This window comes from Sceloporus undulatus, chromosome 3 (assembly GCF_019175285.1).
Source record: "Sceloporus undulatus isolate JIND9_A2432 ecotype Alabama chromosome 3, SceUnd_v1.1, whole genome shotgun sequence".
Classification (NCBI taxonomy): domain Eukaryota; kingdom Metazoa; phylum Chordata; class Lepidosauria; order Squamata; family Phrynosomatidae; genus Sceloporus; species Sceloporus undulatus.
Genome location: NC_056524.1, coordinates 150,745,127 through 150,765,187, shown reverse-complemented (window position 1 = coordinate 150,765,187; position 20,061 = coordinate 150,745,127). Strand labels below are relative to the sequence as shown.

Here is a 20,061-nt window from a genome sequence, read left to right as displayed (position 1 = left end):
TAATGTGAAACCGCATGATTGCATTCAGACTGACTTCCCGTTGCCCAAAATTGCGTGTGGTAGTCTGTCACGCAATGACATGAAACTCCATGATTGCATTCAGATTCCCATTGGATTATACTTCCAATTTCCCTTGTCTGATAACATCCCAGCCGTTGTTGGACTCCAATTCCCAACATCCCTCCCTTATCTGTTATGCTGTTTGGGGCTGCTGGAAGCTGCATTTAAGTAACATTTGGACACCTCCACAGTTCCCACCCCTGCTCTACAGTCCAAAGGGCTCCCCTCTGGGCCCCACAACAAACTCCACAGAATCCCATAGCCTTGAGCCAAGGCAATAATTAAAGCAGTGCCAAACTGGGTTATTTCTCCAGTGTGGATGCAGCTTAGGAGTGTTTGGGGGGGGGAGCTGTTCTGTGGTCCTGTCCTCCATTGTGTCTTGGTGTGTAGGTGCCTGGTGCCCTTCAGCAGGGAGGACCCCTCTGATGATCACTGCCACACACTCACACTTGCAGGGGCGGGGCCTGGGACCCCCCACGTGACCTGGAGCCCGCCTCCCAGGGTTTATGAATGAAGGAGGAGCACGTGACCACCAGCGTCAGGGAATTTCCCAGCAACTGGAGCCTCTCTTCCTTCTTTTTCTTCTTCCTGGACTTTGGCTGCTGCTGCTGCTGCACACAATGCCTCTCTCCAGCATCTCCAAGGAAGCGGCCATTGGGACAGCAGTGCTGGGGGTGGCAGTGGCCGCAGGCTTCCTCGCAGGTGAGAAAGAAGGGAAGCAGGCTCCCTGGCTCTCCTTGGGAGCAAAGGAGTCAGAGGACAGGCATGCATTCCAGTTGGCTGCATTGCTTCCCTGTTGCACTTGCAACAGAGCCCTTGCAGCTCCTTTGGGACTCTCTCACTGGAAGCAAGAAAGTGGCAGCAGGAGCTTTCCTAGACTAAAGTCTACTTCCTCAGATGCAGTTGGATATAGTAATAATAATAATGTAGAGAGAGATCTTGCAGCACCTTTGAGACTCACTGATAGAAAGAAGGTGGCAGCCTGAGCTTTCCTAGAGTAAAGTCTACTTCTTCAGATGCAGTTGGATATAATAATAATAATAATAATGTAGAGAGAGATCTTGCAGCACCTTTTGAGACTCACTGAAAGAAAGAAGGTGGCAGCCTTGCCAGCCTGAGCTTTCCTAGACTAAAGTCTACTTCCTCAAATGCAGTTGGATATAATAATAATGTAGAGAGAAATCTTGCAGCACCTTTGAGACTCACTGAAAGAAAGAAGGTGGCAGCCTTGCCAGCCTGAGCTTTCCTAGACTAAAATCTACTTCCTCAGATGCAGTTGGATATAATGATGATGATGTAGAAAGAGATCTTGCAGCACCTTTGAGATGACTGACTGAAAGAAAGAAAGTGGCAGCAGGAGATTTGCTACACTGAAGTCTACTTCCTCAGATGCAGTTGGATATAATAATAATAATAATAATAGAGAGAGAGATCTTGCAGCACCTTTGAGATTCACTGAAAGAAAGAAAGTGGCAACAAGAGTTTTCCTAAACTAAAGACTACTTCTTCAGATGCGTTTGGAATATGATAATAATGTAGAGAAAGATCTTGTAACACCTTTGAGACTCACTGAAAGAAAGAAGTTGGCGACAGGAGCATTCCCAGACTTCAGCAAAGTCTAGATACTGTACATTTGGACTTTAGGAAGTAGACTGCAGTCTAGGAAAGCTGCTGCCAACTTCTTTCTTCCAGTGAAAGGAGCTACAAGACCTCTCTGCAACTGATTCTGCAGACTAACACAGCTATAGCTTTGTATTTTATTATGTGGGGTGTTACCTGCCCTCAAGTCCTGGCAAGGCTGGGGTCGAAGAATCTCCAAAAAACCCTGTCTTCCTCCCCAAAACTAGAAAAGCACATCCAGGGCTCCTGTATTTTGGCTCTCTTTGGGGCCTGGGGGGTTTAGCTCTTGGTGCTGAGGAAAGGTTGGGAAAAGACCCCAGAAATCCTGAAGGAGGCCTGCCTTTGCCTGAACTGGCTGTCCAACTTGTTGCTCCTGAAGAGCAAGCTCTGGGAAACCACCTTGTTTCTGATCACTTCTTTTGAAACTGTTTTGAATTTTATTGATATTTTAAATGTTTTTTTAAAATATTGGGTCCCTCGGGGGAGGAAAGCAGCTTATAAATGAAATAAATAACTAAATTGAAAGGAAACTGGAGAAACTGATGCAAACACACAGAGGCCACCTAGACCCTAGCATTTCAGTAGGTGTCCCATGGTGTGTTGACTGCGGAGAAGGGTTGTGTTTTTGTCATTGGCTGTTGTTGTGTGCCTTCAAGTCATGTCTGACTTAGGGCAACCCTAAGGCAAATCTGTCGTCATGGAGTTTTCTTTTCTTGACAGGTTTTTTCAAAAGAGGGTTTGCTGAGAGAGAGTGACTTGCCTAAGGTCACCCACTGGTTTTTATGGCCGAGCTGGGAATAGAACCCTGGTCTCCAGAGTTGTAGTCCAACACACAAACCCCTATGCCACACTGGCTTGTTTTTCAGTATCTTGTCCTTGTAGCACCTTTGAGACTAACTGAAAGAAAGAAGCTGGTAGTATGAGCTCTCCTAGACTTCAGCCTCCTTCCTCAGATGCATCTTGTACTTTTTGAGAGAATGATGTTTGAATACAGTAGCTTGTATAATTGTATTCTACCATTTTTGCCATCAAGGGTTAGCTGTACCTTGAGTTAACTCTGGAGACCAGGGTTCGATTCATATCTTGAGCATGAAACCCACAGGGTGACTTTGGGCAAGTCACACTCTCTCGGTCTCAGGGGAAGGCAATGACAAACACCCTCTGAGTGAAACTAGCCAAGAAATCCCCATGATAGGATTGCCATAAGTCAGAAATGGCTTGAAAGCACATGATACACACACACACTGTATAGTGAAGTCATATAGGGGCAGGAATTCCAAGAGATGCCATTCTGATCCCTTTGCATTGCTGCTTGCACTTCCTGGGCTTCCTGCTGCTTTGCAATAGATAGCTCATTCTGATGCAGTGACCTTCTCAAAGAAGAAGGCTTCACAAATGGTTGGACTAAATCCCTCCCCATTGGTCATGCTGGCTGAGGCTTCTAGGAACTGAAATCCAACTCTGGAAGGCATGTCAGGCCACCCTTCCCCACTGAGTGCTGCAGCTGTAGCCAAAGTGGTTATTAGGTTCATAGTTCATAGTGATCTGATTCCTTGTGGTTGCAACATGGATGGACTTGTGCCAAGGAGCCGGGTAGTAAAACAGGCCTATTTGCCTATACAAGCAAAGGCAAGTGGAGCTCTGCCACAGAAACCCCTGGTGTGCCAGAGAATATTCTCCACTGCAGAGGTGGGCTAGAGAACTAAGGGGCTTCACATAGGTGATGCCACAAAAAATAAAGTGTCCAGGCTGAAAACTAAGGGCCCGTACAGAGGGGCCAAAATAAAGCTGCTTCGGGACACTTTGCGGGTATGCTGTTTAAATGATGCATGCATCCTAAGAGGCTAGAAGTCACACCAAAGCCACACTCCACTCCTAAGGGCTGGACCACAGCTTTGGCACAGCTTCTGGCCTCTTAGGATGCATGCATCATCTAAACAGCATGCCTTCAAAGTGACCTGAAGCAGCTTTATTTTGGCCTGTCTGTACAGGCCCTAAAGGAAGCATTCAGTGGGCTGTGTCAGAAGAAGAAGCTATTAGCCTTTATGTAGAAGGGAAATTGGTATGTGTACACATACACTGTCCTAAATCAGCACCATTGTAAGATCTGTTGATTTGTTAGGACAATGGATCTCAAACTATGGAGCAGGATCTCTGGGAGGGTGAGAGTTGGTCAAGGGGGGGGCACAAGACTTGGAGGCTCTGATCCCTTCTCCTCCCCCTTTTCCCAGACTTTTTTGCCTGTAAAAATTACACACACATTGAGCTGAATAGGGAATTTACTTAAATAACACTGTTCTGATTTGAATGATTTTTTTCTTTAAAAAGTTAAAATATAAATATACGTGAATGTGAGAATGAAAATACACACACTCAATAAAATATTTTTATTCATATACTATGTCAAGTGCAGGGCATGTAGCTATAAAGGGGGATCCCAAGGGTAAAAGTTTTTTAATATTTAAAAAATCCTATATTTTTAATATAAATTTGTTAAAGACATATAAAATAACTATATATATATCCTACACTTGATATACGTAACATACAAACATGTAACGTAACTGAAGAAACTTCCTGAACTTCATTCCGATTCTCATTAACTGCTAAAAATCCCAAAGTCACCTATACTAAATAATGGGTTACAGAGGGGAAAAGTTTGTGTACCTGTGTGTTGAACCGTTAACATTAAAGCGTTTTTTGGAGTGAATAAATGGAACTGGAAGCATCATGTTTAACCTATGTTAAAGATGCTTAAAGATCTAGTTAAATTGCAGAGAGGCTAGAGTCCCAAAAACCTATCAGTCATCTGGTAATGGTGGTGAAGAGCCTCAGACATTCATCCTATGGAGCAGTTGCCTCCTTACCAGACACCAGTTTCTCATGTGTAGCTTTACAAATTATATTGTGTAAATTTACAGCGCTTTATAAATAAAGGTTAAATAATAATAATAATAATGATAATGATAATGATAATAATAATGGAAGATTTAAATCTCTTCCTGTGGCATTTTCAGGGCCAACTCTCCTGTTCAGCAGTCTGAGGTAGCTTCCTCAGGTAACTGGTTTTCGATGTTGTAAAAAGCAGCAAATTGTTGGTTATAGTTTTTTGTGGGTTTTTCGGGCTATGTGGCCATGTTCTAGAAGGGTTTATTCAGGAATAAACTCTTCTAGAACATGGCCGAATAGCCCCAAAAAAACCACAAAAAGCTTTGGATGCCGTCCAAGAAAGCCTTCGACTTCAAATTGTTGGATCAGTCTTTTGTTGTTGTTACAATTTATTTATTTTTACACCTTAGGTATGAGTATAGCTTGTGGAATTGTCTATAATGCCTAAAAAATAACTACACCTTGGCCATGGAGATTATGCACACTGATAGGGCTTGGTAAGGCATTTGCTGCTCTGCGATAGGTAACACAAGGCTTTGTGGGAGCCCTGGCTGTGACTCAATCATCTCCAGAAGTCATCTTGTGCAAATGGATCCCACTGTAGGGGATGCAAGCTGCCTCTTGCTCAGCATTCTTTTCTTTTGCCAAATCAGCCCATGGTTCCATTGCTTTTTTAATATCATTGTACCTTTAAAGTGCAATCAGTTTCTGCCCAAACATGATGGGGATATGGAAGGCAATTGCTCCTGGCATAGTCCTATTTAGATTTGGTTATTATGAAACATTTCAAAACTACGTATTGGAAAAGTATACTGGTGTGACTGATTTAGACAGAAAGCAATTTTGTTTGATAGATTTGTTACTTGTATTATTGTTTCCTCTTTTGAAAGGCAGAAGATCCTGCTCAAGGTTTGCCCATGGCACCCTCAAAGGTTCAGGTAGCCTGTTACAGCAGTATGTACTGGATCACTCCTTGCGGGAGCACCCTGCTCTAACCAAACTGAAAATGGTTAGTATGTCTGACTAAAGCTCTTATAAATGTCTTGGCAGAGTCCACTTTGCAGTTGCCCCTAATTTTTATTTCCTCTATCCTCTTTATGGGACATGGTCTTTTGCACCTCCGAAAGAACAAGAACAAATACCCCAAGGTATCAGAAAAGGCTATAGTGTCCATGTGATATTTTTATGCTCGGTTAGAGAAGGGATGGGGGAAGTTTGGCCTGTAGGTCCCCATCTTGCAGCACCTAACTCCACCCCAAGAAAGCTCTCAGACTTCCCCAGATTTTTTGTAGTGGTGAATTTTGGAAGGAACAAACATTTCTCAAACCCAGCACAATACATAGTGGGTTTGCCATCCTAAATTCCTAAAAGCCAACATGACTGGAAGTAATGCCACTTTATCATGTTGGCTGCACATTCAACTTATCTAGATTCTTCTTCTAGATTTGGGGCCCATTTAGTTGCAAATAAGAAGATGCTGAGCCATTTGTTGCAAATGGCTTTGGGGCAATTTTCTCCCTCTGACTTTTCAAAAGATAGCTTCGAGGACTGATACATTTGTGTCCTTGTGTGTGAACACTATCTAGTTTTCACTGAAGTAGTAAACCTGTTCCTGGACTGTGCTAGTTTATACTACATGTGGAGGTTCACATGATCAAAAGCTCTGTACATAACATTGTCTGCCCATAGTATATGAAATGGTGGAAAGAAGTTGTACGGCAGAATTTAGTTGAAAAATAACTTATCTTGGCCCTGGAGCATGTAGTGTAACAATGATTCTGAAACATCCTGGACTATGTGGCAAATGTTTTGAGTATACAATGTACAGAGTTCTTTACCCCTCAAAAATGACACAGTAACTTAAAGGGATATATATCTGGATTTTAAGAGCAGAGTAACATGTAGGCTTTGTTTTCAAGGTTACATCTCAGCGTCATGATGGAAGGATGATGGTGAGCTGTGATCAGGCCCAGCTTATGGCCAACCTGGCAAGGCTGATTAGAGCAAAGAAGGTAATTGAAATTGGTAAGCACATTTGTTTCCATAGTGCTGGGGCCTAAGGAATATCTGTGGGCTCAGTCCTATAATAAGTTGTAGAATTGGTGGGAAAGGGAGGGGATCTTCCATCTAGTGCTGAAGTCCCACTTCTATTCACTTTCCAGTGTCTTCTTTTTTGTGCCTACAGCCTTACATGGTTCCACAGTATTTTAAATGTTTTAATCCTTTTGTGCACAGTGAATTAAAGAATATCAACTGCTTCAATTCTTTTAAAGATTATTCTGTAATAGGACATTAATTATGTGGTTGGCTCTTTAAAAAAACTTCATATTTCAGAATATCTGTCTAAATCTGGCTACAACCTGATGCCATCCAGCCTATGGAGGACAGGAAGATCTACTCTTCATTCTCCCAGAAAAGATTCTCCATTGCTGATCTAAAATATTGCACTGGCTGACATTAGAATAGTGATGAACCTGGCGGCTGTCTTGGCACCATCTGAATAATCCTTAGATCATTCATACCTCATAAGCATATGAGACTGCAATTTCTGGGGCAAATCTGTGATTAATCAGGCCAGACTTTAGGCCAAGTGTGTGTAGGGGTCAATTTTGAAAGATTTGTTGCTGGTACTAACAGCATCTTCGGCCTTCTGAGTTGCTACAGGTCTTGCAATTGTATAGTGGCTGTTACCAGATGGCTTGGTATGTTGGAAGTCCATCATAGGGAAGTACCAAATAGGGAAGTACCAAAAGAGTACACCAAGGGGCTTAAGGCACAGGTTACTAGACCACTCTTAGCTCCTTATGAAAAGGGCATGCTAGGGCTAAATGAGGAGGCAGTGTTGAAGACAAGATTCTGTCTATTTGAAAATATCACTTGTGTGCCAGCTGCAGCCTTCATGTTACAGTCCAGGCCTTCCTTGCCAGGACCACCAAGGATGCATCTACACCATAGAAATAATGCAATTTGACATCACTTTAACTTCCATGGCTCCATCTGGGCACAGTGCAAGGTGTTGGTAATCATCTTTAAAGCTCTATATGGCTTAGGTCTAGCTTACTTAAGGGAACATCTCCTTTCATACAATCCACCCCACACTCTCAGGTCCTCTGGGACAAATTTACTACGGCCAAAGAAGACCAGGCTTGCTGTGGTTACCCAGATGACCTTTTCATCGGCTGCTCCTAAACTTTGGAATGGCCTACCAGATTAGATCTGTAACATAACATCTCTTGAGGCCTTTAAAAAAACCATTAAGATGGATTTCTTCTGGCAGGCATTCCCAGACTGATACGGGCCCTCTCCATTGTCCCACAACTATGCCTCCTTGACTCTGCCTAAAATTGCCTCATTGTAATAGGGATTAATTCTATTGTAATTTTTATTGTGATTTTAATAATTGACTTTTTATGCTGTTGTATTTTAAATTGTGGGTTAGGGATTGTGTTATTATTTTACTATGTTTTATTTTGATTGTAACCCACCCTCGGGGGACAGGTGGGCTATAAATTATTATTAGATTTGTAGTTTTGTGAGGCAGAGAAGGCTAAAGACCTTGAAAACTAAGGATCCACAGGATAGAGCTACAGCACATAAAGTGGTGACAAACTGCACTATTTCTACAGTGTAGATATACTCCCGGTAGCAGTGGTGCAAACTTCTAGTGTCCTCAGCCAAAGTCACCAAGTACTGTTGTTGATGGACCACAAAACAGTAGGGATAAGGAAAGGGGCTAGCAGTATAGCCACATATGTTTCTTTGCAGCATTAAAGTGGCCAGCTGCCATCCCTGCCTCTTTGTAATCCTCTGTGCTTCTGTAGCTCTGTGCTTCTGTAGCCCAGAGACACTGAATCTAAGGAAGGTGGCTTCTGCAAAGAGAAGCAGTGGGCTTTTAAGGAGGAAAAGGGGTTTTAAAAAACCTGGAAGTCTGGTTTAAGATTTATTTATTTTTTCCAAAAGCCTGTACTCTCTTATTTGAGAAGGACATAAGCAACATTAATTATATCACTAAGGATGGGATCTAAACATTTAGCGAACTCTGTATCACAGACTTTGGAACTAAATTTATACTTTTATTTTGTAATAGGTGTTTTTACAGGGTACAATACTTTAAACATGGCTTTGATCATACCAGATGATGGCAAAGTTGTTGCCTGTGACATTAATGAAGACACTGCCAAACTTGGAAGACCATTTTGGAAAGAGGTAACTTGCAATATACCAATAATGTTAAGTATTCCTGTGAACTGACGGCAGTGAAACTACACATGCTAAGGGGGACCTGCAGTGTGCCCCACTTGGCTTTTTAAATTTTGAAGTGAGTGAGGTAGAAACTTTCCTGGAATGGAATAACAAAGTTAGTCATACTTGGAATAGGCTTACTAAAGGCAGCAAAACTTCAGTCTAAACCCCATTCTTCATATTGGTGTCTACTTTTCAATAGATGTGGGTTTGACTGCTTAACTCAGTCACTTCCCTGAAACTGTTACTAGCTCTGTAAGTAACAGTGATAGAAAGGCAGCTTAGTTCATGTTCTGAAATGTGTTTGGCCACTAATTTTGCAGTGCATGTTTTAGGATCAAGAAGCGTTTTACGCTTTATCAGGCAATCTTTATCCCTAACAAATGAGGCGGAAGTCTTGGCCCATTACCAAACAGTGTGATTCTGCTAGCCTGAGTGCTGTAGCACTAGTGAAACCTAGACTGATCTAGACAGAGTTTGGAATGTTGGGTTTTTAAATGAATTCAATAATGTTAAAGTCTAAAATTGCAAAATCAGTATCATAAGCATTAATGCTTGAATCATTATCTTGTATATCATTGCATTAGTATTAATTAACTCATTGATCAAAATGTTAGTGTGGGGCCAGATCATGAGATTTAGAGAACAGCATGGAAGTCATCACTCCTAAGAGGAACCCAACAACAAGTTTATTGATTAGTCAGCTGGAACACAAAATACAGTTACAAAATACAAGATAAAAAACAAGATAAAAAATATCAAAATATCTGCATACATACAGAGATAGAACTGGACCACCCTTAAAACCGAGAGGAACTCATTTTGTTATTGGTTCCTTCAGAAGGGTTCTTTTTGTCCTTTTACAGTTGCCATCCTCTGACCTGGATGCATCACAAAAATTATAGTAGGATTGTTGCCTTATTTTTGGAATGGTTGGGGTCTCAACATGTCGGGGAACTGTCAGGTTGGGAGAGTCTTTCCGAAAAGCATGGGATCTCATAACTTCCTCAGTTCAGTTTTTTACTCATCTGCATCTCTTTTTCTATTTCCATCCTTGAAAAATGGACATTTCACTAATTCACTTGTCTCCACAATCTCTTACCGACATGCATGAACAGCAAAACAGCCACTTCACCAGCTACCCACAGCTTGTTAAAACATAAACCTATAAGCTTGGCCAACAAAATGGAAAATCATAAGAAAAGTGGTAGCTAGGGAAAGAAAGTTATACTTGGAAACATTTTGTAAGATGTTTTCAGATAGTCACTAGAAGATTCAGAATGTTTTGTCTACTTATGGAAGGCTTATCTGACTAGGTTGTTTCATTTTACAAGTTCATGCTGCCAGTTCTGGATAAAATGTTTGCTGCAACATGTTCCACTACTCTACATTTGTGTGGTCCAGTAACCTATCCCTAATATTTCCATGTTATCCCTGACTCTAGCACCAATTTTTTTTGCTAATGAAGTCATACCCAAGAACACACTTACTTTGTTAACTGAAGTATACCTGTATTGTGCTCTAAGCGTCAACCTTCCTAAATCTCCAGTGACCAGAACACAATTGGTAAAAACCAAATTGGGAGGAGTGTAGAGAGACAGTGGGAGAAGCCAAGAGTGAAGGAAATGGGGGAGAGTTTTACCTAACAAAAGAAATTATTTAATTATTCAAGGGCTTATCAATGTGTGAGTAACACACTAAACAATTGCAGAAGAGTTACAGCTGACTCAAATAATATATAATAATTTTATACTATACAATAAGAAAATCAATGTGGTGCGGTGGTTTGGTTGTTCAGCTAGGATGCACAAATCCCTGCTTGGCCGTGGAAACCCACTGGGTGACTTTGGGCAAGTCACACTCTCTCAGCCACAGAGGAAGACAAAGACAAATCCTCTCTGAACAAATCTTGCTAAGAAAACCTGATGATAGGGTCCCCTTAGAGCTGCCATTACTCAGAAACAAAGTGTCAGCCATCAACAATATTATATATACAGGGATATATAATAGAAACCAGCTCAGAATATAACCAGTAGAGGATGAAAAGACTCTGTTCATCCCCCCCCCCCAAAAAAAAACCTCCAAATGCCATCCTTCCGTATAGTCCCATTTTAAAAAATTCTTTTCATTTTATATTAAATTAAGGACTCATGGGGGTGGGGACTCTTACCTTTTAGGATCTGAAAGGGTTTTTAAATTTTGTACTATATATTGTTTTAGCTATTTTGTTCTAACTTAAATTGTCAGCTGCTTTGGGTCCCATAGTGGGAGTAAAGTGGAATATAAATTAAGTAAGAGTCCTGACCACTTATGTGCCTGGCTCTCCTGCTAAGTAAACAAATCACTTGCCCCCCGCCAGTCCTTCCATTCTGAGACCTTTTCCTTCTTTTCCATTCTTTTTACTTCTTTCCTAAACTTAGATGTTCTACTTCACAAACCCAATTCTGCTCTGATTTAGGCCCCAATCCCCCCCCCTGCTTCTTTTCTCCTCTCTGTTTTCCCCAAAAAAGTTCCATAGATTATCCTGCCTTACAAAAGAGCTGCATTGACAAGTTTCCTCCAATTCTAATATTTCTTCTGTGGAGGCAACAGGCCTTCGTAGGATAATCTATGGGACTTCTTTGTGGAATTCTGACAAGTGATTCACTAAGGGGCTGAACAGACAGGCCAGGAAAGTACAGGCTTGGCTCATATTTTGCTGACTGAGGTGCTAACCTGGATCAGTCCCTATGCCACAGACCTGGTACGCCACATGCTGCTTACCTCCATCTGTTGTTGTCCCTAGTGATTGCCACATAGATCCTCATTGCTACCTCTGATGCAGAAATGAAGTTCCTGGCTTCACCCAGGTGTCCATTTCCACATCAGAGATAGTGACAGGATCTACTTACTAGCAGCATTGACAGAAAGAGGAAAGGGTGTGTGCAGGGCCAGCTGATCTAACTGGTTTGCCATGGAATCCATGAAACTCTGCAGCAAGTGAGGGTCAATTTGACCAGTGCTGAGGCTCTTTTACCCCAGCAATGGGTGAGATCCACCAGATCTGTGTCCAATCTGCCAGGATTCAGCCTAGTCCTGGCCCCAGGATTTTGGGCTGCGTTGTCCAAATAGAGCAGTATGAGGTCACTGAGAACATGGGCCTTTTGGCCCATGCAGACAGCCCCTAAAGCATATTTTTAACTTTATCATTAATTGGAGAATCAGGAAAGTTAGATGGAGTCATTAGAAACATTTTTCAAATTAACCAACAAAGTAATTCCAAACCCTGATCTAGACTATGGCACTGCAGTAAGTTTTTGCTTACACAGCCTAAAGGCACTGTGTTGGAATATGTATTGGAGTTCTCCTGAACACAGGGGAAATAAAGGTTATACAAACATCCAGTACAGAGTATCTTGGCCAGGAGGGCAATGTGGTCTATTAGCAAATATATGTGCTACTTCTTGCACAACTGGAAAATGCCACAACATTCTGCCTGTGCACTCTTTTCTCTGCTAGTAATGCATTAGATTTAGGCTTCATTACTTTTATTCAAGGTACTGTTTCTGTTTTAGGCTTATGTACCATGTCCATTCCTTCAAAAATTAAACACTTTAAAATCCTATTAACATCAATGGAAAAGACTGAGACAGTTGCTTAACCCATCTGTTACAATCAGTGGGGTTTTCTAACTGCTTAACTTTGGTAGGATCACATCTGTAGTCTGGGCATTCATAACACAATGTATTTTTACCACAAACAGTTAAAAAATTCCCCTTTTCTCATAGTATAGCTGCTCTTAGGGTGTTTGCTATTGTGGCATTGGACTGCATATAATTTTGCATGATTTTCTGTGAAAATCTTCCATATTTGTTTTATATTTTGAAGATGACATTACCATGCTATTTCACAGTACAGCAGAAGGATCCAACTAAGTCTCTAGGTTGCTACTGATTTTTTAAAATGCTCATATAACACAAAGACTTTCTTTTTACTATGCAGCATTTTTATTTTATTATAAGTAAGAGGCCAGATAAAACATTAACTAATTGCCATTATTTGCCATTTGCACTGGCATCTGAGAATCTGGCTTCCCTTTTTCAGAATGCTGTGCTTTGGCAACTATCCATGAAGTGGTTTTAGAAATGTGTAGCGTTTGGCACTCTGTCGAAGACTACATAAGGTACCAGTGGGACAACAAGGAAAGAAGTGTGTTGTAGGTTTGTCCCTAAACCACTGGGCCACTTTGCTTTTTACTTTATTGAATGTGAATTTCACATGCAGGAGCACTCACTTTAGCCCATGCATTTGGGAAAGTTTGTCTATAATGACCTGCCTGGTCACTTTTGGCAAATTTGGATGTTTACAGAAGCGTAGGTTAGCTTTTGTGATCTAGTGGCTCTCGAGAGTGGTGATTTAACATTTTGGAAAGTGTATGTCTTCCTGATAGTCAAATTCACAGTCCAGATGAAGACTCCTTCAATTTTGATTTAATCAAAACAAATAATACCCTCCTCTGTCCAGACATAACAGAGGTTTTATATGGAAAGGTAAACTTTTGTCCATCTGAAAATAGACATCTCTTTACTCTTTAAGGTGGCTTTGACAGAGAATAATGGTGTGTTGTTGTTTTCCTTTTTCCAGGCAGGAGTGGAGCATAAAATTGACCTTAGGATAAAACCAGCTATCCAGACACTTGGTAGGTACATATGCATGAAAACTAGACTGTAATTTAAAAGAAATAAAAATGGGAGTGGCCTCACTAGTCTAAAGTTGAGCTGAAATGCAGCTGGGATTGTGGCACAAAACTCTTGGAGCAGTAAAAAAAACCCACTTCTCATAGGCGGGTTATAGACCGCTGAAAAGCGGCAGTCTGGCTTCGGCACTGTTTGCAGCGTCTGGGAGCCACAACCTTTAAACGGCGTGGCTCCCGGACGCTGCAGAGAAGGAATGCGGAAATCACGCTCCTTCTCAGGCCCTGGAAGAGGCGCTGCGAGTACCAAAGGGCGCACTCGCGGCGTCACTTCCGGTGCGCCACGTGCGGACGCAGAGCGTCTGTTGCATCAAAATAGTGGCGGCCGTATGAACAAGGCGCCGCCATTTTGTACGGACTGAGTCTGTGATAGGGCAAGGGGCATCTAGAAGAAACGCCCCTTTTCCAAACTGGGACATCCTCAGGACGTCCCTAATGGCGGTTTGTAACCCGCCATTGGTGGCACAAATGGAGTAAAATGCTCACTTCCTTTTAGGTGAGGTCTGAACAACATCCTTAGATACTGATTAAATCTACTAGATGCAGTTTGCTATTTTTATAGAATTAAATTTAGTTTTTGCTTAATTTGCTAGAGAACCTCTGGCTGGCTAGAATATCAGTACTTTGACTTTTGGTCAAAATGGCAACTCTTCCCTAAAACAGGATTGCGGTTCAGTGACATCCTGTATTGCATTAATGGATTCCTAAACTAGTATTACAGCTCCAAAACTGCTCCATACTCACTAATCCTATGTATTCATGATTGTGGCACTATTGCCACAATCATAAATGTCTCCTCACACCTATGTTAATATCCAACAATCTCTCCAGGCAATGAAGGTCTATTCTATTGGTGCACCAGAATGATGTTTCCAGCTTGTCCTCCAGCGAGTGAAGCTGTGGCAATAAGAAAGAGGACATCTGTCACATTTCCTCTTTGCAACCCCATTCACTGGCGGAAAGGGGTCAGAAACAACATCCTGTTGTGCCTTGATCGCTACCAGGACAGACTTCTATTGCTTAGAGTGGCTACTGGGTGTTAAGGTAGTTTGGGGGGACTAGGGCCAGGAGATACTACTTACTTACACATTCATAATTAAGTAGGCAGTGTAAGGTATATGGACCATTGAATGTTTGGTACAAAGTGCCTTAGCTGTACCACGAGAACAGAGCCCTTGGTATACATGTCTTTTAGGGGTGTAAAGAATGTTTGCAATTTTTCTTGTTTAGAAAGCCCATAAAGTGTCAGTCACCACAAGATTTTTCACCCCTTCACAGCAGCAAAAATACCAGTGCTTTTTGAGATTTATGTTTACATTGGCTTTTGAACGCACACACAAAAATTGCACAAAAGACCTTATTTGTTAAAAAAAAATTGTATTGTGCAAAAAAAAGAAGTTCATAACATTTTCCCAAAGGGCTGCAAAACTGCCCCCTCAAAAGAAATCTACATTGGAAAATGTGCAGAAATTTGAAGTCACACCCAGGATGGGAGAAGACCCTTGACATTTGTCATCCTTCCATGTTGAGATGAAGTTAGCAAAAATAGTAACATGTGCCTTTACTCTTCCATCAAACAAGCATCTGTTGATTGTTGAGTTTTCTACAAACTCAAACTCTGGGCCTGAAATGGCAGGATGTGATTTTGCGCATGCACACACACACACACACAGTTCTGTATGGAATATTGTTAGTACTTGTATGATTGTGCACACTAAGCAGAACCCTGCATGTCTTTTATTTGTTGATTTAATATAGTGCTATCAAAGTACTTGCCTTTTCATAAAAAAGAGAGAGAATAGTTTCCTGTTCCAAGTTGAGCAACCAGAAGAGAAATAGGAAGTAGCATGCAGAATGCAATACATCACTGTATAGTCTTCATGTGTACTTGGGAATAGTTCCAGTAGGGCATGGGAATTAAGCAATTATTCAAAAGGGGGAAAAAGGTGAGTTTAAGTCAGACTAAAGAGTCAACTAGTCCAAGGGTAGACAAACTCTGTGGGTTATGAAACCAATTTTCTGGTCCTAAGACCCTTTTGCGAGGTGGGGGGGGGGGGCTTTGACTTGGAACCAAAAGTGACTAGAGAAGAAAAGTTGGGAACTCTTTAAAAAAACTTTCTGCTGTTTTCTTTTAAATGAATTTTAAAAATGAAACTGTGTGTGAAGGTGCTCATTGTTTTAGATGGGAATTAAACTTCCTAGAGATGCAGTTCTCAGAGGGCATTTTGGGGGCATGACTCCAATTTGGAGATGGTACCATTCTCCCCTCAAGATCTCTCTCCACATTCCTACAAGAGAAGGAAACAGATCTTATGTCAGGAGATTGTCTTATGTAAGAGGGGTCTTTTCAGTATGCCTAAAGAAGAAAAAGGGCTGCCTTTTAAAAAGAAATAAACAGGTACTGCAACCTTATACCAAATCTCTCATCTAGCTGAGGATTTTCTACACTGATTAGCAGCAGCCTTTCTTTTGTCTAGCTAGAGATGCAAGAGACTGAATTGCAAAACATATGCTCTGGTGCTGAAATAATAGCCCTTTCTCTTATGTGTGCATGATGCATCTGGGATGCACAGGTTCTGAGAGAATTTGTTCACTACAATAAAGATTACTGTCATTGGTCCATAGTAATCTGTTGCAAAAATATATTGGCACTTTGTCTTCTTTACCTTTGTCTTTGCCTTATATATTTGCCTGGGAAATTGGTCTTGTGGTGGACTGCCCTGCTCCTGAGCTCACTAAATATCTGTATAAGGATAGGGCCCACATGGCAGAAGCCCAGCACATTTGGTCTGTTTTAGCAACATAGTGGGGCTCTTCAGTTTGATCTGGCATTGATTCCATGTATTAGGCTTGCCTAGATTCAGCTTCCATACACACAGGATGCAGTATGACATTTAGGATGCCAGTGTTGAGTAGTTTGGGGAATCAAGTGGATACTACATGGTAAAAAGGAGCATTTGACTAACTTTGGTAGGCTGTTTTTTACAAGTAAAGCCATATGTCTATAGAGCCTGTGTTTTTGAGACCTCCAGCTCCCTTCTTCTCCTTGTATCATAGCTGCATGTGGAGAACAACTGTATATTTTCTCCACATAAAAATCCCTCTCTGGCTCAGTTAGTACAGAGAAGCTAAGCAGAAGCAAATCTTTTAGTTTTCAGATTTAACCCTTGTTACCCTTTTAATACCTAGATGACCTTTTGGCAAATGGTGAAGCTGGAACATTTGATTTTGCTTTCATTGATGCTGACAAAGGAGGTTACAATGACTACTATGAAAAATGTCTACAGCTTATTAGAAAAGGAGGAATAATCGCTATTGACAATGTAAGTACTACAGATATAAATAGAAAGCATTTTGTTGCACCTTAAAATCTAGCAGTTTTTTTAGCACATGTTTTTGTGCACTGCAGCCTTTTTTGTCCAATGCATGAAGTTACCTTTGGTTGACTTAATAGAGAGAGATACATAAATAAATGTGCAATAGATGGGTCAAAAAGCAATGAAATAGGAGGTAGTAGTTCATTTAATAGACTTTTTCACCTAGCTTTTTACTTAGCTCCACAACACTCTATCTTTGACCAAATAAAGAGTAATTTCTGAAGCTAACACACTGATTTAATCTCATGGAGCAAGCAGAATATTGTTGCAGCTACTGTATGGATCCCCAGCAGAACATTGGGATCTCTTAACATTTTGGGCCCATTGGAATGTTTGGTAGTTGTTGTAGCTGTGGAGCATGGCTAGCCACAAAGGTCAAGAAAGCTGCCCAGTAAAGTAAGTTCAAGGCAGATCCTGAGCCACAAACAGCAAATAATTTTTGAAGTTACATGGCACATCAAAATACTGATTTTGCAGAAGGCAAACTAGAGAGGTCTTGAGATACCTAACTGGGACAAAATGGACTAAAAGAAAGAGCTTGGGATTGCACCTCTGAATACAAACACCACTTCTGTTAACCCACAGGCTTTTTCCCGGAAAAACATCACAGAGAAGGCAAAACAATTGCAACAAACCTTCCTTAAATAAATTCCTCTAATATTATTTCCATAAATTAATTCCCATCTTAACTCTCAGCTAATGCAATTCAGGACCAGCCCACCATGCTCCCGGCATCTCTTCCTCCCTAGTCATCACCACCCAAGCACAGACCCTCTCTCTTCTCAGTTTGTCCATCATCAAACCATCTCTTAGGTCATGTGTATTATGGGAAAGAATCTCCCATACTGGGGGCAGTGGGGTGGGTGATACCATCTCTTCTCCAAGCTGAGAGGCCCCCTGGCATCTCACTTCTGTTAGAGGGGAAGAGGAAGGGAACACAGGTCCTACCTATACGCTGAATGAAAATGACTGTGGAAGGAAGCAAGATGGTAAGAGTGAAATCCTTAGAATATTGATAGGAAGGGAATAATTTGGTGTTAGTTTGAAGAGAGGCACTCTTGTGTGTATTATTATTATTATTATCATTATTATCATCTTGTACATTCTCTGTTCTTTTATTTGTTGTTTATTATATATATTGTTTATATAGCTGTATTTATAAATCTTGTATGTAGTTGGATTTCTTATAGCTGTACTTTTAAATATTCTTTCATGTTACCCCATTCTTTTTAAAAATTTTGCAGAGGTACATTTCTTAATAATTGCGTTAATTTGCCATTTCCCGAGTATTGAAATCTTGAACTATTTCAATGTCTTCATTGTCTGCTTTAAAGTTATGTAAATCATCTGTGGACATTATGTTTGTATTCTTAATGTCCAGCTATAAACTTGCCTTTGCACTTTCTTCCTTGGCTTTCTTAGGTAGTTATTCCAAATCTTTGCTATTTTCTGCTAGTATTATGGTGTCATCTGCATATCAAATAGTTGATATTCCTTCCTCCAGTTTTCATGACTTCTCACTATGAGCCTAATCTTGCTTTATGTATGATATGTTCAACATACCAGTTAGACGGGATGATAAGCTGCAGCCTTTCCTGACCCCTTTGCCATTTGGAAGCCATTCCAATTCTCTGTATTTTTTCCTAACAGTATCTTCTTATCCTGAGTACAGGTTACACATCAGGACAATCAAATGTTACTGTAGCACACCCATTTCTTTTAAGAATGATCAGCGATTTTTCATGAAAACAAAGGTTTTGCTATAATCTATAAAGCACATGCTGATTTTCTTCTGAAATTTTTTGATGTGCACCATTATCCAATTTATGTTTACAATATGATTCCTAAAGCCTCTTCCTTTCCTGAACCCAGCTTGGACAACTAGTATTTCTTGGCCCATATATGGTAAAAGACATTGTATAATTTTGAGCATCCCTTTGATTGCATGAGAAGTTAATGTAGTCATCCTGTAGTTACTGCAGCCCCTGGTATACCCTTTTGGGGGGATTGGAATGTATATTGAGCATTTTCAATCTGTGGGCCATTGTTTTGTTTTCCATATTTGCTGACAGATTTTAGTTAGAACTAGAGCAGGTTCTGACTCTGTAGCTTGAAGCAGTTCTATTGGCATGTCATCTATAGGTTTGCCTATTTAATTGTAGAGAATAATGAAGGGTGCCGCCCTGTGTGAAGAAGAGGAAGAGGAGGGGGAGGGAGGGAGAGACACACAGAGAGAGAAACAACACATATCTATGTGAAAGTAAACCTTGAATCAGCGGAAGTTACCATACTTCTGTTTCAACACATTCAGGGTTTTGCTGCAGGTAATCTGATTTGTCAAAGTTTAGACTATACAGTTTGAGGAGGTTTCGGGAGGAACAGCCACACAGTTTGCTTCAGATCTGGTAGTACAGGTTCATACAGCAACTGCACATGCAGATTAACATAATGATAATTGAAAGTGTGTTTCTCTCTGCTCTGACTATCTCTGTCTATATCATTTTTTAACAGGTTTTGTTTTCAGGGAAAGTACTTAACTCAGGAAAATATGGTGGTGACATCCAGAGCATGCATGAGCTGAATGAAAAGATCTTCCATGATCCACGAGTGACCATCAGCATGCTCTCAATAGGGGATGGGGTAACATTAGCATTTAAGCTCTAGTGGAGAAAGAGATGAAGAAGATTGCAGACTGACCCCTGAAGTATGCCAACACCTACCCCAACTTAGTGAGGATAATGTCTGAGAAATACAGGATGCTGTATATTTTGATTTTGCCTCCACAAAAATTATCTAAGCTAGAAATCATGCTATAAATATAAGAGGGGGAAATGGTCACTTCAGTTAATTTTGTAAGTATTAACAGTCATGGCTAACTAACTGTCTAGTATGTTCTCAATATAAAATTCAGCTCAGATTTTCATAAATTGTGAATGTTTTTGTTCTTTTACTGACAGTTTGTCTTGCTTACCGCCCCAGCAAAGTATGTATGTAAAAACTGCCCACACTTGTACTTGAATGAGAAGGAATGGTATATGAAGTGGCTGACAGTGACAAAGTGGGTGTATTTAGGCATTAAAACCCATCTGAGTGTGTTTGTTCATCTATCACATACACATATCCTGTCTCTACTGTGTTCTA

At 40.8% G+C, this 20,061-nt stretch overlaps 1 protein-coding gene across 1 annotated transcript; it reads left to right on the top strand.

The window, feature by feature from the left end:
* The first annotated feature begins 589 nt into the window (after positions 1-589).
* On the top strand, positions 590-19,854 carry COMTD1 (catechol-O-methyltransferase domain containing 1). The gene is made up of 7 exons (XM_042459303.1): positions 590-762; positions 5,460-5,578; positions 6,489-6,594; positions 8,657-8,775; positions 13,435-13,489; positions 16,733-16,866; positions 19,432-19,854. The coding sequence occupies exons 1-7, from the start codon at positions 681-683 to the stop codon at positions 19,582-19,584; spliced, it is 768 nt and encodes a 255-aa protein (XP_042315237.1). The 5' UTR covers positions 590-680; the 3' UTR covers positions 19,585-19,854.
* The last annotated feature ends 207 nt before the right edge of the window (positions 19,855-20,061 follow it).

What these genes read in the sequence shown, in the direction of transcription:
- COMTD1 (XM_042459303.1), top strand. Translation starts at nt 681, where the DNA reads ATGCCTCTCTCCAGCATCTCCAAGGAAGCGGCCATTGGGACAGCAGTG. An exon ending in CTCTAACCAAACTGAAAATG is followed by an intron (nt 5,579 to 6,488) that starts GTTAGTATGTCT and finishes TTTGTTTTCAAG; the next exon opens with GTTACATCTCAGCGTCATGA. An exon ending in GAAGACCATTTTGGAAAGAG is followed by an intron (nt 8,776 to 13,434) that starts GTAACTTGCAAT and finishes TCCTTTTTCCAG; the next exon opens with GCAGGAGTGGAGCATAAAAT.